A 16,281-nucleotide genomic window follows, 5' to 3' on the forward strand; every position below is an offset into this window, starting at 1 on the left:
TAAAAACCAAAAAGAAATGTTTGTTTATTATAATCAAATGGAATAATCAATGCATCTAATAAGAACTCAAAATTTTGTAAAAGATTTTGTACTTTGTCACATTCCCATAATACATGCTCTATTGTCTCTATTTCTAGTTTACACAGTTCACAGTAAGGGCTATCTACTATTCCTGCCTTAAACAAATATGCATTAGTTGTCAAAATGTGCTGATTAATTCTGTACTGAAACCACTGTAATTTGGTATTTTTCGTAATTCTAAATGGCATAATATATATTTTTTTCCAAACTTCATCATCAAATTGAAATATATCATCCCATTTTTTTTTACCTGTTGAAATAGTATCATTTTTACAAAATAAGCTATAAAAATCTCTTATCCCCTTTTTGTTTTTCAAAAACATTTCTATATTAATTGGTAAAAATGGATAGTTAACCTCTACATTTGACATATCTTGTTGTATAATATACTCTCTAATGGCAGTAATTAGACCCTGGTATCGCAAAAAGTTTGTATTAATATCATAAATCTGTTTGAATTCTTGAAATGTGTAAAAAGCATTGGTATTTCTGTCTCTGATTAGATCATCAATTACAATTATTCCTTTATTGTACCATTCCCTGTAAAATATACTTCTATTTTCTATTGAAATATTTTTATTATACCAGATGGGCATTTTGAAATTACTGCTAGGGGACTTATATTTTTCAATAATTTTTCTCCATGCCCTAAATACATCAATCCAAAATAGATTTTTAGTTTTATTTTGACATTTTGAAATATAATCAGTTCCACAATTTGCCAGAATGTTTTTATCACAATATAATTTTAAGATCACTTGCCATTTACCAGAATTCATATATAACCTCCTAACCCACGTTAATTTTAACGAGTCAATAAACGACTGTACATGTAACATTTTAAGACCCCCTTTTACATAATCTTTAACAATGACATCTCTCTTAGCTTTATCTATTTTACTATTCCACAGAAAATTAAAAAGCTCTATATTTAATTTTTTAAGAAAACAATCATCTGGATTTGGTAAAGAGATAAAAAGGTGGTTGAATTGTGAAATTAATAATGATTTTATGATATGTATCCTACCAATAGGAGTCAACAATCTTCTTTTCCAGGTTTTAATCAAAGTTTTGAGTTTTACAAATTTCTTATCGTAATTCAATTTTGTTATCCTATGTAAATCTACATCAAACTCAATACCTAAAAGTGTAAATTTCCTATCCCCCCACTGCAAATTCAATTCAGGATAAAGAATTTCATCACTGTATTTTTTACTACCTATCCAAATAACATGTGTCTTTTCTATGTTTATTTTGAGTCCAGAAATATTTGCAAAACTTTTCAATTCTTTAATTGCCTCTTTTAATGAAATTTGTGTGCCATCTAAAATCAATGTAGTGTCATCAGCATACTGGGAAAGTAAAAGCGGGCAATTGTCAATATTAATACCATTTATATGTTTATTATTTCTCAGTCTTACAGCTAAAATTTCAGCGCATAATATGAATATATATGGAGCTATTGGATCCCCTTGCCTGCAACCTCTTTTAATATCGAAAAAAGATGATAAATTTCCCCCTTGATTTATTGCAGACTTTGCGTTTGTATGAAAGACTTTTACCCATTTTTTTATGCCATTGCCAAATTTAAAATAATCAAGAACTTTTTCAATAAATTTCCAGGACACTGAGTCGAAAGCCTTTTCAAAATCTATAATTAACAACATTCCTGGTATATTATTTTCATCTGTATATTGCATGACATCATAAATTAACCTAGTATTCTCCCCAACATAACGACCCGAAATAAAACCTGTTTGATCTGTGTTTATTATACTATTTAAGACTGTTTTTATTCTCCCTGCTATTGACCCTGATGCAATTTTATATATAATATTCAGAAGAGAAATTGGTCGCCAATTTTTTAGAAACTGTCTTGGTTTATCCCCTTTAGGTATACATGTTATTATTCCCTGTCTTTGTGTAACTGACAATTGTCCATTAGCGTAACCAAAATTGATTGATCTCACTATAAAGTTATTCAGCTGTTTCCAGAAACATTTTAAAAATTCAACCGTAAAACCATCAGAACCAGGGCTTTTCCCATGTTTCATATTTTTTAATGTATGTGATGCTTCTTAAGAGTTATAATGCCCTAAATAATTAAGCAGGTTTTCACAGCATAGAAGGGGCTGCCTTTCATCTACTTTCATCTTATTATAAGTAAACATCTGAGCAGATGTAGTGTAGAATGTATATATGGTCCATCGGTTCCCTATCAACATAAATATTAATTCACATGGACACCTGGGTTCTAAACGGTATTTTCACAAGACCTCTCCCCTATCTGCAGGACATGATCACCGGTCATAGAAAGGACATGCATCCAACCAATTAGTAATGCAGGGGTCAAGATTATTCTTTATCAAGCTCAGCCAGCTGGGCATTCTGACCTCCCTAATAAACCCCATTGTCCTGACAGCAACACAGTAAACAGAGGGTCTCCCTTCCCTACCGAATTTATTCTTATCTCAAGCTCAGTCGGCTGGGCATTCTGTACTTCAATAACCTCTCTGTCCTAACAGCAACACAGTAAACAGAGGGTCTCCCCTCCCTACTTTATTAATTCTTATCTCAAACTCAGCAAGCTGGGCATTCTGACCTCCCTTAACCCCATTGTCCTGACAGCAACACAGTAAACAAAGGGTCCCGTCGCTACCCAATTTATTCTTATCTCAAGCTCAGCCAGCTGGGCATTCTGTCCTTCAATAACCTCCCTGTCCTGACAGCAACACAGTAAACAAAGGGTCCACTCCCTACCGTATTTATTCTTCTCTCAAGCTCAGCCAGCTGGGCAATCCGACCTTCCCTAACCTCTCTGTCCGGACATTAACGCAGTAAACAGAGGGTCTCCCCTCCCTACTTAATTTATTCTTATCTCAAGCTCAGCCAGCTGGGCATTCTGACCTTCATTAACATCACTGTCCTGACAGCAACACAGTACACAAAGGGTCCCCTCCCTACCGTATTTATTCTTATCTCAAGCTCAGCCAGCTGGGCATTCTGACCTTCCATAACATCACTGTCCTGACAGCAACACAGTAAACAAAGGGTCTCCACTCCCTACCGAATTTATTCTTATCTCAAGCTCAGCCAGCTGGGCATTCTGTCCTAACCCCATTGTCCTGACAGCAACACAGTAAACAAAGGGTCTCCACTCCCTACCGAATTCATTCTTATCTCAAGCTCTCAGTCAGCTGGGCATTCTGTCCTTCAATAAACTCTTTCCTGACAGCAACACACTGAACAAAGGGCCTGCCCTTCCTACTTAATTTATTCTTATCTCAAGCTCAGCTAGCTGGGCATTCTGACCTTCCATAACCTCACTGTCCTGACAGCAACACAGTTAACAGAGGGTCCCCCTTCCCTATCTAATTTATTCCTATCTCAAGCTCAGCCAGCTGGGCATTCTGACCTCCCCTAAACATTCCATGGGTTTACTATCTATACTTTCCTTCCTGAAATAAACATCCAAGGAACACTGGACATTCCATGGGTGTACTATGTATGCTTTCATATCAATAATGAAAGCATAGATAGTAAACTCATGGAATGGTCATTGTTCCTTGGATGTTTATATTGGGAGAGAAAGCTTAGATAGTAAACCCATGGAATGTTCATTGTTCCATGGATGTATATATTAGAAAAGAAAGCATAGATAGTAGACCAAGGGAATGTTCAGTGTTCCTTGGATGTTTATATAAATAATGAAAACATAGATAGTTAACCCATGGAATATTCATTGTTCCTTGGATGTATATATTAATAATGAAAGCATAGATAGGCATCGATAGTAAATCCATGGTATGTTTAGCGTTCCTTGGATCTTTATATTTAGTCAGCAGCTTTGGATCTTTATATTAGGTCAGCAGGTTCCCTGCAATAAGAAAATGTCAAGATGTTAGGAATGAGCATACTGAAAATATTGTGGGCAAAGTATAAATTAAAAATGTTTAATTTCTTATAGGTCAATAAAATAAACATGAGTACCGCGGGGCGGAACAAAATACGCCCGTCGAATGCCATATAGTGTTATATACTTTCTTACATTGAAATTAGATCTGCATCATTCTAAGAGTGGTTAGCCGATATGCTATAAAAAATGTAGGAGAAAATCTTCAGACAAAAAATGAAATACTGAAATGAACTAGGGGCAAAAACTTTTGTAAAAATTATCGAATCAAAATTCTTTTAAGGGAGACAACTTCCTATCATGATTATAATATTAATGTATACCAAGTTTCAAATAGATCAGTCGAAAAATGTAAGAGGAGATCTGACAAAATTCAAATACTGAAATGAACAAAGGGCAATAACTTCTTGAAAAATTGTCGAATCAAAATTCTTTTAAGGGAGACAACTTCCTATCATGATTATAATATTAATGTATACCAAGTTTCAAAGAGATCAGTCGAAAAATGTAGGAGGAGATTGTCGGACAAACAAAGTTTACACCGGACGGACGGACAACGTCATACCATAATACTACCGTCAAATTTGACGGTCGTATAAAAATTGAGAATATATGAAAGTGGATATATCAATTTATGTATCAGTATTAAAAGTTATCGGTTATGTAAAATGTATTAATAACATTTGCCAGCAAATGGAAATAGCATCAAATGATTTATATAATGCATTATTGAATTGGATTATAAACATAGCTTAATTTGCATAATTTTAAAATGGGTGGAATTGTTCATAGTATGCATCAGATATTGCATCTAATGTGAGTATGCAAACATGCTGGTTTGGTAGGAATTTAGCATGACACTGATAGTAATGATATTTTGATGCGTCTCCAACGTAATGGGTAACATGAAATATGTAATATTGTGTGATATTTTATCTGTTAGTCTGTTGGTGTTTGTAGAAAATCCTAGCAAACTGTAATTTATGAGAACATGTGTAGTGTGTACATTTTCTGTACATACTCGGTATGTCACTGCCTAAGATGTATGTTTTCCTGTTTGGAATGATCTTAAATAGGCAATGAATGTGTTCAATGATTTTGTACATGTACTGTTCTAGTACAGATTAAAATGAAATGGTGTACCTACAATGTGTGAATTTTGAATCCAGTCCTTAGTCCCTTGACTGTAGTGTTTGGAATAAATTCTAAATTTGGGAATACGCGTTCGAGTTGAGGCAATGATTGATTGAGAAGTTCTTCAGCATCCTGCAACACTAGCGTTGCTTCATCGCTGCGATGGAAATAAAACAGATAAGTCATACGATAATAAAAATGTATGTTGAGACATGGAAAATTTAAATTAAATGGAGTGGGGTTGATATTCAAGTAATTGAAAGGCCATCAACGATGTGGTGCGGAAAATAGTTGGTGGTATTGTTGGCAACAGTAGGTTAACATATGATGCAAAGCAGTGGGACACACAGAAGCAAAGTTTTTTTTGAAAGGATATAAATACTTTGTAATGATTGATTGGTAAAAATATCTGGTTTCAGTTGCATTTGTGTTCAGATAGGTATGAGTAGGAATGGAAAACATTAGTCTGATATAAATGGTTAACATGCCAAATATGATTATATCTAGTCGGATGACAATTTTGTAAGAGATGGGGGCGTTACATTAAAATATATGAAAGAATTATGCAATATCAGCATAATGTAGAGTTATTACATATACAACAGCAAACAAAAATTCATTGAAAACTTTCAGCAGCATGTGATTGGACAAAGTGGCTGGAGTTGGGGGCGAGCCATGAGGGGATTTGAATTAGGGACAGGGTTTTGGTGTGGAAGATGGCGTTAGCACCGATACATACTCGTCAATGGATATGGCATCTATAGTGCCCTCAAATGGCACATCGTCTGCAATTTCCTGAAAAGAGAAATAGGAACTCATTGATGTAATTGGTCTGGGAAATTAATTAAGTGTATCATGAAGCATGAACGATTTGGCGATGTGAAATGGCAATAACCGTGGGCAGCCCCATGCAGAGACGCCTTTTAAAGAAAGTTTTACTTGCATGGGTCGCAATGCAAAGGAGACAACATCTTGTATAAACAGTAGTGTTATTCCAATTGATCGATTTAGCCCGACTGCGTGAGACACAAGTGCAAAACTTGAGTCTTAAAATCTCTCATCTCCTGAACAATTATGGGGGGAATTCTTGTGTTGCCAAGTTGTTTGTTTTGGCATCGCCCCACAGGCCGATTGTGGATTGTCAGTGTATGAATTGGCAATACGCCAAATGATAATGATAATCAGTCAAGTGCCTTTGAGGCAACATGATTTACATTTTCAGGAAGGAAGCTTTAGGGCCATTACCAGTATAAATGAGGATTTCATAAAGCTGTGTGGGAAAGAGTTGATTGTGGACATTTTTGCCATCGTCTAGGTTTTCACTTTGTGTCTTTGCTAATGGGGCACTTGTATTCAGAAGTGAGCAGAGTTTTATGATACATACCGTCCTGTCGAGCTGGCCCCTTTCTTTCCTCCAAACTCGGCAATCGTAATGCACGCAACGACTACTGTTGATCCATTAGTGGGGAGAGGTAGGTCTACTTCCTCCCCCCAGAGTTTCACTGCAAACTCCTGGGCACCGCCGTCTTGTAGGCGGAAAACCTCCCTCCTCGACGTTTCCGTCGTCAGGACAGCTGATGTCTCCGTTATGAAACAGATCATGAAATTTAATGCCAGCTATATATTATGGGAATAAGGTTATGATCATGAGCTGGAATTGGGAAATAGCATCAGTAGCGTTACATGTACCGATTTAAGAAAATGGTGTTGTTTTGAAAATTGCAAAGTGATAAGCGAACAATTTTTCATTTAGCTATTTTTCCCGTAATATGTAAAGGTTTCAATATCTTGCAGTAGCATGGAAATTTGTGGAATGTATAGCCCCCGTTTGCAGGACATATTGTAGGTAACCCAATATCAAGGTTTGGTTTAAACATGCAAGTGTCGCGCTGTTGAGAGATAATGTATATAACTTTAAACTCGAGGAAAAAAGTCTTATACAGAAGTTAAAGCATTGAACCGTGGAACAAAGATTGACGGAAATTGGATAATATGATGCAGTTATTGCACAGAATTGGGAGATTGTGACGTTTACTGTTATTCAAGGGTTCATAACCAAAAGTCTACTTCAAGCGGTAAATGAACTTGGCCGAGCCAGAAATATTTATTTAACCCTGTATAAACTAAATTTTAAGAAAATTGGTTAACATGTGTTTCAGTAATTGCACAGAAACGGAGAGTGACAGACGGACAAACCATAATTAATATCCCCCGTTTAGGTGAAAGCGGGCGATAAAAATGAGATGGTTTCAATAAGCACATGGATTTGCAGAGTTTGATCTGAACCAATTCAATGTGATGTTATATATGTGTTAAGATTATATTCTTGGACATGGCCGTTAATAGAATGTTAAGCAAAATAAAACCAACCAATCATGGACGGGGATACTATGAAAGCTCCACATGGAGTATAATGCCTGGAAACTTGTAAAAAGATATTCCTTGAATCAAATGTGGGAAACAGAACCTAAAATAAGGATAATATAAAATTGTTTTTAGTTGTTTATGCATTGTTGTAACAGGGCCTACACACACGACATAAAACCCTGAAAGAGAAAGCACCAACAGGAAATGTTTCGTTTTGTACAGAAATAATAATGTAACATTGTGATTAAGTTAACTTATTACAACTTACAGACACCAATGTTCCCGAGAGACTTAGGCGCCTTTTTGGCGGGCACGCCTGTGCCTCAGATATGGCCATTACTTCCGGTGCGAGGAAATCTTCCTCCACTTTCCGGTCAAAGAGGAAAGGCCCACATGCCATAATCTGTGGAGAGCATCATTATATAAAGCATTTGTGTAAGAAATGGCTATGGGACGATGCGATATATTTTTATTACATTAATGAAATAATGCACGATGTAAAAGCTTAATGAGCAAAATGCAAGGATAGACAAAATATACATATATATTTGCATTTGTTTTGTCATGCATCGCCTAGTGTGTTAAAATATTGTTACATGAAATGTTGATATTGTAGGATGTTTTCATGCAGCATTTTATGCAAAGTGATATATTTGGCCCCTTTACATGAATGTGGTACATGCGACACCCCCAAAAATGGCCCAGTATTATCGACAGTTGGCATGCTGGTCATAAGCAGTACAATGGAAATAGGTAAGTTGATATTAGCCATGTGCAAATGAGCAAAATGCATTGAAAACAAGCATTCTGTGGGTATTGATGAGTCAATACATGTCCCCTACCAGCCCCCCAAACTTTAACCTTCAGATTTTGGCCAAGATAGTCAAGTCCAAATCAAGTCAAGTCCAAATCATGTCAAAAATAAAATTATTTATTCACTTTTACTAAACAACATTAAAGCTAGATCCCTAAAGAACCTCTATGCCAAGACTCAGCATCCTAACATCATTATTAAGTGAATGGTAAGCCATTACAAAACTTTAACCTGCAAATTTTGGCGACGGACGGACGGACGGACGCAGACAAAACCGATAGTCCCCCCGGCTTCACCGGTAGGGGACTAATAGTATGTGATAATATTTTAAACAAGAATTACGCGTATTTATGAGTCGCCTGTCACGCTTTGTCAATATAATAAGCATTTGACATAGTACATAAGGAAACGGACCTAAACGCAAAATCATAACATTGAGTTTTTTTAAAGTCCAGAAATTTAAGGTTTTAATCCGAAAAAGTGCAGAAATCCATGAAATGTTTTTAGAGTAGTAGGCTCTACTACCCATGCTACATGTATGATTGGGGTTTGGTTTGTTTAGCTCTTATACTTTTAAAAAAGAGCCTAATATGCACGAGCTAAACACAAAACCTTAATGTTGAGTTTTTTCTAAGTCCAGAAATTTGGGGGTTTTACCAAAAAAAATCAGAAATCAATGAAATGTATTTAGTGTAGTAGGCTCCACTACCCATGCTTCATCTATGATCTACACTTTATTGTTATTGTTTATAAGAATAAAACAATTGTCATTGGTCATTGATCGAAGGTTTTGTTGGTGTAGCTTTGTCAGAAACAAAAAACGCAAAACCTTAACATTGTTGACGTCGCCGTCGGAAAAGCAACGCCTATGTGTCTTTCAGACATCCGCCGTAGGCGACACAAAAATTAAAGTAAACTTACCATTGACTTTTGTGTAGCCCTTATAAATTCCTCAACTACCCAATTTCTGATGAGACAAAAGCTGCCGACTGGTGCTTTGGGGGTCATGGCTGTAGGCATGTATAAGGTTTTCGTTGCAAACGTTCTATTTTCCAGAACATCGATTGATGACAAAGGTGCCCCGAATTTTGATGTCCTTTGCCTTGGGGCCGTCAGGATTTTCACCTTGATGTTAACCTGAATAGGACATAAATGAAACCATGAAGAAACAAATATTGAGTGTGGCGATAACTTATTGTTGCGAGATATCTGTAATACATTTCGGGCAAAATACAACTGACCGTCACTGTGTTTTTCCTAAATGTGTGTTTTTGTTCACGGGCTATGGGCGTCTTGCTCTCGCAAAATTATATATGGAGAATTAGCGCAAGTGCTAGTATTTATTACATATGTGATAAAATAATGACACAATTTCTATGATTTGGTTTCGTGAAATATTCATTTGTTTACATATCAATGAATATGGAATAAACTTACAAAGAAATGGATGTGTGGCAGTGTTCTTCGCAGAATTTGTTTAATGCGATATGAGTTGTTCTACATAATTAATTATCAGTACTGAATAATCTTGACATTACATTATTAGCTCACCTGGCACGAAGTGCCAAGTGAGCTTATGTCGTGGCGCGGCGTCCGTCGTCCGTCGTATGTCGTCTCCGTCGTCCGTCGTCTGTCGTCTGTCGTCTATCGTCCGTCGTCCATCGTCCGTCGTCCGTCGTCAATATTTTATTTTAAGCGTCTTCTTAATAACCAAAAGGCCCAGGGTGAGGATATTTGGCCAGTAGCATGCTGGGGTAAAGGGCTATCAAGCTTGTTAAAATGAATAACCTTTACCTATATGCAAGGTCATAGGGGTCAAATATGTTAAAAACATTAAACAACTTCTTCTGAATAACCAAAACTGCCCAGGGTGATGATATTTAGTCAGTAGCATACTAGGATCAAGGGTTACCAAGTTTGTTTAAATGTATGACCTTGAATATAAAAATCTTGTTCTGAATAACCAAAAGGCTCAGGATGTTGATATTTAGTCAGTAGCATGCTGGGATCAAGGACTACTATGTTTGTTAACGTGAATGACTTTGATCTATATTCAAGGTCACAGGGGTAAAATTTGTTTAAAATCTTCAAACGACCTTTTTTGAATAACCCAGGGTCCCCGAGATGAAAGGCTATAAAATTTGTTCAACATAATGACTTTGTTCGACTTTCAGTCACAGGGGTGTTTCAAAAAAATATAACCGATTCTTTTGAATGAATTTTAATCATAAATACTGATATTTTATTTTGCCTGTAGCTTTATTTTAGATCACTTTTATGGTTACAAGTGTGAGATTTATACCTGGTGAGCGATGCAGGCCCATTGGGCTTCTTGTTATTTTCGATATCATGCCCGTTCTTTTGTGATTATTTCATCGGTGACCCCTATCGAATCCGAATGTTGACAGTTTTTGGTAAAACGATGTGAGACAAAGTTTGCCATTGCATATTTCTATATCAAATCGAAAAATCAAAATTGTGCTCGATATTGTTAAAGAAATATATGGGTATAGGTTATTATTCAATTCGAGCCTGTGGAGGTCACCTCGAAATCCTAATGGCTCCAAAAAGTAACAACATTTCATACGGGCCCTTAGTGGAATACATGTACCGATTGTGGGTTATATTTAAATGGCAGAATTGAAGAACAAGATCGTAAAAGTTTGTAAAAATATTGTAAGTTTTTTAAAAAGATCAACGGCAATAACGAAGACGTTATGTCTTTATGGGGGAAATGTTTCAGAAACAATATATATGTACATCACATACATTAAATAATAAGAAAAATGGGAAAAGCCCTGGTTCCGATGGTTTTACGGTTGAATTTTTAAAATGTTTCTCGAAACAGCTGAATAACTTTAGTGAGATCAATCAATTTTGGTTACACTAATGGGGAATTGTCAGTTACACAAAGATGGGGAATAATAACATGTATATCTAAAGGGGATAAACCAAGACAGTTTCTAAAAAAAATGGCGACCAATTTCTCTTCTGAATATTATATATATAAAATTGCATCGGGGTCAATAGCAGAGAGAATAAAAACACTTTTAATTACTATAATAAACACAGATCAAACAGGTTTTATTTTGGGTCGGATGAAAATATACCAGGAATGTTGTTAATTATAGATTTTGAAAAGGCTTTCGACTCAGTGTCCTGGAATGTTATTGAAAAAGTTCTATTTTTTTTTTAATTTGGCAATGGCATACAAAAAAGGTAAAAGTCTTTCATACCAACGCAAAGTCTGCAATAAATCAAGGGGGAAATTTATCATCTCTTTTCGATATTAAAAGGTTGCAGGCAAGGGGCTCAAATAGCTCCATATATTTTCATTATGCGCTGAAATTTTAGCTGTTACTGAGAAATAAACATATAAATGGTATTAATATTGACAATTGCCCGCTTTTACTTTCCTAGTATGCTGATGACACTACATTGCTTTTAGATGGCACACAAATTTCATTAAAAGAGGCAATTAAAGAATTGAAGTTTTGCAAATATTTCTCGTCTTAAAATAAATATAGAAAAAACTCTGAATTGATTTTGCAGTGGGGGGGATAGGAAATTTGCACTTTTAGGTATTGAGTCTGATGTAGATTTACATAAGGTAACAAAATTGAATTACGATAAGGAATTTGTAAAATCAAAACTTTGATTAAAACCTGGAAAAGAAGATTATTGACTGCTGTCGGTAGAATACATATCATAAAATCATTATTAATTTCACAATTCAATCACCTTTTTATCTCTTTACCAAATCCAGATGATTGTTTTCTTAAAATATACAGCTTTTTATTTTTTTTGTGGAATAGTAAAATAGATAAAGCTTAGAGAGATGTCATTGTTAAAGATTATATAAAAGGGTCTTAAAATGTTACATGTACAGTCGTTTATTGACTTGTTAAAATTAACGTGGGTTAGGTTATATTTGAATTCTGGTAAAAGGCAAGTGATTTTAAAATCATATTGTAATAAAAACATTGTGGCAAATTGTGGAACTGATTATATTTCAAAATGTCAAAATAAAACTAAAAATCTATTTTGGATTGATGTATTTAGGGCATGGAGAAAAATTATTGAAAAATATAAGTCCCCTAGAGGTAAGTTAAAATGCCCTTCTGGTATAACAAAAATATTTCAATAGAAAATAGAAGTATATTTTACAGGGAATGGTACAATAAAGGAATAATTGTGATTGATCATCTAATCAGAGACAGAAATACCTATGCTTTTTACACATTTCAAGAATTAAAACAGATTTATGATATTAATACAAACTTTTTACGATACCAGGGTCTAATTACTGCCATTAGAGAGTATATTATACAACAAGATATGTCAATTGTAGAGGTTAAGTATCCATTTTTATCAATTAATATAGAAGTGTTTTTGAAAAAAAGAAGGGGATAAGAGATTTTTATAAAATGTGTGAAAGTGGAATTCATTATGTGTAACTAAATGTATATGTTATTGTTATGTGAAAATCCTTTGAAAAAAAAAATATATACATGTATATATAAATATATTATTTACCAGTTAATGAACACACACATGCTTGCGCTGATGAAAAATTTAAAATATTTCCTATTTATCAAATGAACAACGCAAACGTAATCAAACGCGAGGCTAAGGAAACTGAATTCATCAGACTTGTTAGACCCCGCTTGAACAGTACTGTTTAATAATTATTTTATAATGTTCTAACTTCACGTTACGTTTAAGGTCGAGAGTACTACACGAGTTTCGATCAACGTGTTTTATCATTTTTATTTACTAAAAGTTATGTTCGAAATTAGTGACATCGGTAGTGTGTGGGATCAGTGATGTAATGGTCCCGAGTTCGCACCACACAGGTAGTGTTTTTATTTTTTATTTTTACATATTTTTTATTATTATATATATTTTTTTGTAAGTAATAGTATTACTAGTATATCTAAATCCTCAACAAAAAAGTACTCTTTGTCTTAAGACTATAATTAATATATTTATATTGCTGTGATATCGTTATGGCGGGTACGTGTATGGCGGACGTCGTTATAGCGAACTATTATATGACGTCATAGTTTATGATTTTTGATGCTTTACAACATCAACAGAAATAACTCGCATTTTGATGTCTACTTTTGAAATATAATTTTCAAGTGATTGAAATGTATTTTTAGTTTTCTTATGGACATGAATGTTTTTATATTTTCCCTCTCCACACTGAGCATATTTAAATCTTGCAAAAATGGCCATCGGATTGGGATTTTTTCAATGGCAAATTGAGCAATTTAGCAAGATTTTCCGAGGGGAATGGGTCCGTTATTCGGCCCTTAAGTCTATTGTAAGAATATCCCTGCTTGAACAAGCACACCGAAGCATAAAATTTGCAATGAAATGATATATTTTTGNGGGGGGGGGAATTGAATTTGAGACGATTTATAGTGATTTTTTCTGGGTAATTTTGTCGAAAAAAAGCAGACGTTCAAAAATCTTAAGTTCCAAATAATTAACATTGCACGTGATTAATTCAACTAGATCTAGTTGTCGTGTAAAAGTGTAAGAATATATATGCTTCAAATCTCGAGAATGATGACATGTATTTTGGTTGCATATTTTACAATAATTCATCAAGCTAACAAGACTTTTGATACAAATCAAGCCATATTACTCGAGCGAGAACCTGTAGTGAATGGTGTACAGGTAAAATCTCACTTGCTTTGCATGCTTTTTTCCAACCTCACTCAGCCTTGTTCGAATTGTGCTCAGTTGTGATTTATTCAGGGGAAATATATGCCATTATTCTGGAGATTTGATAAATTTTCTTACATTTACATGATTTCCATGGACATCCAACCTTATGATATTTTACAAGTTTAAATGATTTTTTCCCTGAATTGTAACTTTTATTTAGCTAGGAAAATGACCATATAGAAAATGAGTTTTTTGTGACAGATTATTTAATGCTAACGGAATGCTTTATTGAATTTGATAGAGTTTGGTGTGGCAGCTATATTGGAATGTCCTTAACATTACCAGACATGAAATAAGTACCACATTTCATGTAATATGTTTGTTATTTGCCATTTTTAACGGAGCTTCGTTAATATTTTGGGCTACATGTATATAAAAATCAGTTAATGGAAAGCAACTCTGTCACCAACGATCGTTTGAGAGTTGCAACGACTACGGTAAATCTTCACTGTTCTGTCAATCACCATTTACACATTGTTTGAGATATTTATAAGATGTTTTCTTGAATAATGATAATAATAATAATAATAATATCTTTATTTAAGGAGGGTTACATATTTAGTACAAGATTAATCTTCCATATGGCCCTCTCAAGCATCATACAAACATGTTAACCGACATTAAAACAGATTATTATACTAACTACAAAATCATGTACAACAAATAAACATTATGTAAGATTACCGAATGCTACTATTGTTTATGAATAGTTAGTAATCAGATTATCCTGCTGACCAGACAAACGATACATGCACTATTGTCTATATCTGAACGTATCGTGAATAATATCAAAATAAAATGTGACATAGACGTTGAATACTGTGCTGTTTACGAGAAAATGGAAGGTTTTATATATAGTTCCACATACCTGTCCTTTTTCTGCCATGATGATTGTATGATGGTTTTCAAAAATTGATTTACTATGGTCCGACTTGTTCCAACGGCAGCACAATGCAGAGTGAGGTGGGATGGTTACGGGCGCGTGTCTTATACGACACCCAGGGTGGCGTGTTATTGGAAATACTCGTGCAATCGCATTCGCTCGACCTTACACGTGGGATGGTTACGGGCGCGTGTCTTATACGACACCTAAACATGGTGGCGTGTTATTGGAAATACTCGTGCAATCGCATTCGCTCGACCTTACACGTATTCGTTTTTAAACGGGTACGATAGACAACACATACAAGTAAACATGCTGAAAGTCCGAATTATTCTGTCGTTTTATCGACTTTTATTCATATCGGTCTGTCGTCGATTAACGTCAGATCTCCGGCCCTCTATAATTGTTGGAGTATTATGTTCTGTATCACATACTGAAATATGATCGTTAAGTTTGTTTTCATTCTTGAGATCAAGTATGTATATTTCCCCGTCATTGTCTTCAACAGTTAGTTGTAGCGCAGCGACACGCAACAGCTATTAGTATCGATTTTGTTAAACTTTCAGTAGGTACGTTTTATCCTAGACTTTCCGTCTCGAGTAGGTACGTATTGTACAGTATTGGGATATAACTTACCCAGCGGCTGAAAGTTTAACAATATAAATTTCAATATATTTGCGCGTCCCTGTTAGGGGCGGATCCAGGATTTATTTTTTTTGTAATTTTTTTTATTTTTTTCCAAATTTATAACAATCCAAATATATCATACATAAACATTATTCCTCTCGCACATTACAATTCATTCATTAAATATTCATTTATAATAAAACTGCATATTTCCAGGTATAATTAATAATTATTATGTTTATGTATAATTAAATTCCATCTAAATTGTGTCCGTTATATAAAAGCATTGTTTAGAAGTGATAGAAAAGAGGTTAGAGCAGGTCCTAGAGGTATAGAAGGGAAAGTAATACTAAGAGAGAGAGAAAAAAAAGAAGAAGAAAGAAAAGAAAAAAAAGAAAAGAAAAAAGAAATAAACGAGGGGGGGGGGGATATTGAGAAATAAAGAAGCTATATAGATGTGTTTGAAGGTTCAAGGAGTTTTACATATAAGTATTCAGAAGTACATGTTTATATAAGAAAACTCGATAGTTATATGTTCATATTTTGGCAAAGACAGGGTTTAAGCAATATTAATTAGACTTTCCCATTTTTTCCATTCAGTATTGAATTTCAATAAAAATAATTTACTTTTATTAACAGCAATATATCTCTGAGTAAAATATGTGTCCTTGATAACGTTCTTAAGTGCAGCTACTGACAATGACATTTGTAAACATCTCGATT

General features: G+C 34.6%; 1 protein-coding gene across 2 annotated transcripts; it reads right to left on the reverse strand.

The window, feature by feature from the left end:
- Window positions 1–4,570: 4,570 nt before the first annotated feature.
- Window positions 4,571–14,990, reverse strand: LOC110440535. 2 transcript variants are annotated; one of them, XM_021483672.1, is made up of 6 exons: window positions 14,917–14,990; window positions 9,231–9,446; window positions 7,764–7,898; window positions 6,513–6,709; window positions 5,868–5,923; window positions 4,571–5,285 (listed from the first exon to the last, which is right to left on the reverse strand). In XM_021483672.1, exons 1-5 carry the CDS (start codon window positions 14,932–14,934, stop codon window positions 5,887–5,889), a joined length of 603 nt encoding a protein of 200 aa, XP_021339347.1. In that variant the 5' UTR covers window positions 14,935–14,990; the 3' UTR covers window positions 4,571–5,285; window positions 5,868–5,886. The 2 variants fall into 2 exon arrangements, with proteins under 2 accessions (XP_021339347.1, XP_021339346.1); XM_021483671.1 differs by having other exon boundaries at window positions 4,571–5,923.
- Between the last annotated feature and the right edge of the window lie 1,291 nt (window positions 14,991–16,281).

This window comes from Mizuhopecten yessoensis, unplaced genomic scaffold (assembly GCF_002113885.1).
Source record: "Mizuhopecten yessoensis strain PY_sf001 unplaced genomic scaffold, ASM211388v2 scaffold11183, whole genome shotgun sequence".
Lineage (NCBI taxonomy): Eukaryota > Metazoa > Mollusca > Bivalvia > Pectinida > Pectinidae > Mizuhopecten > Mizuhopecten yessoensis.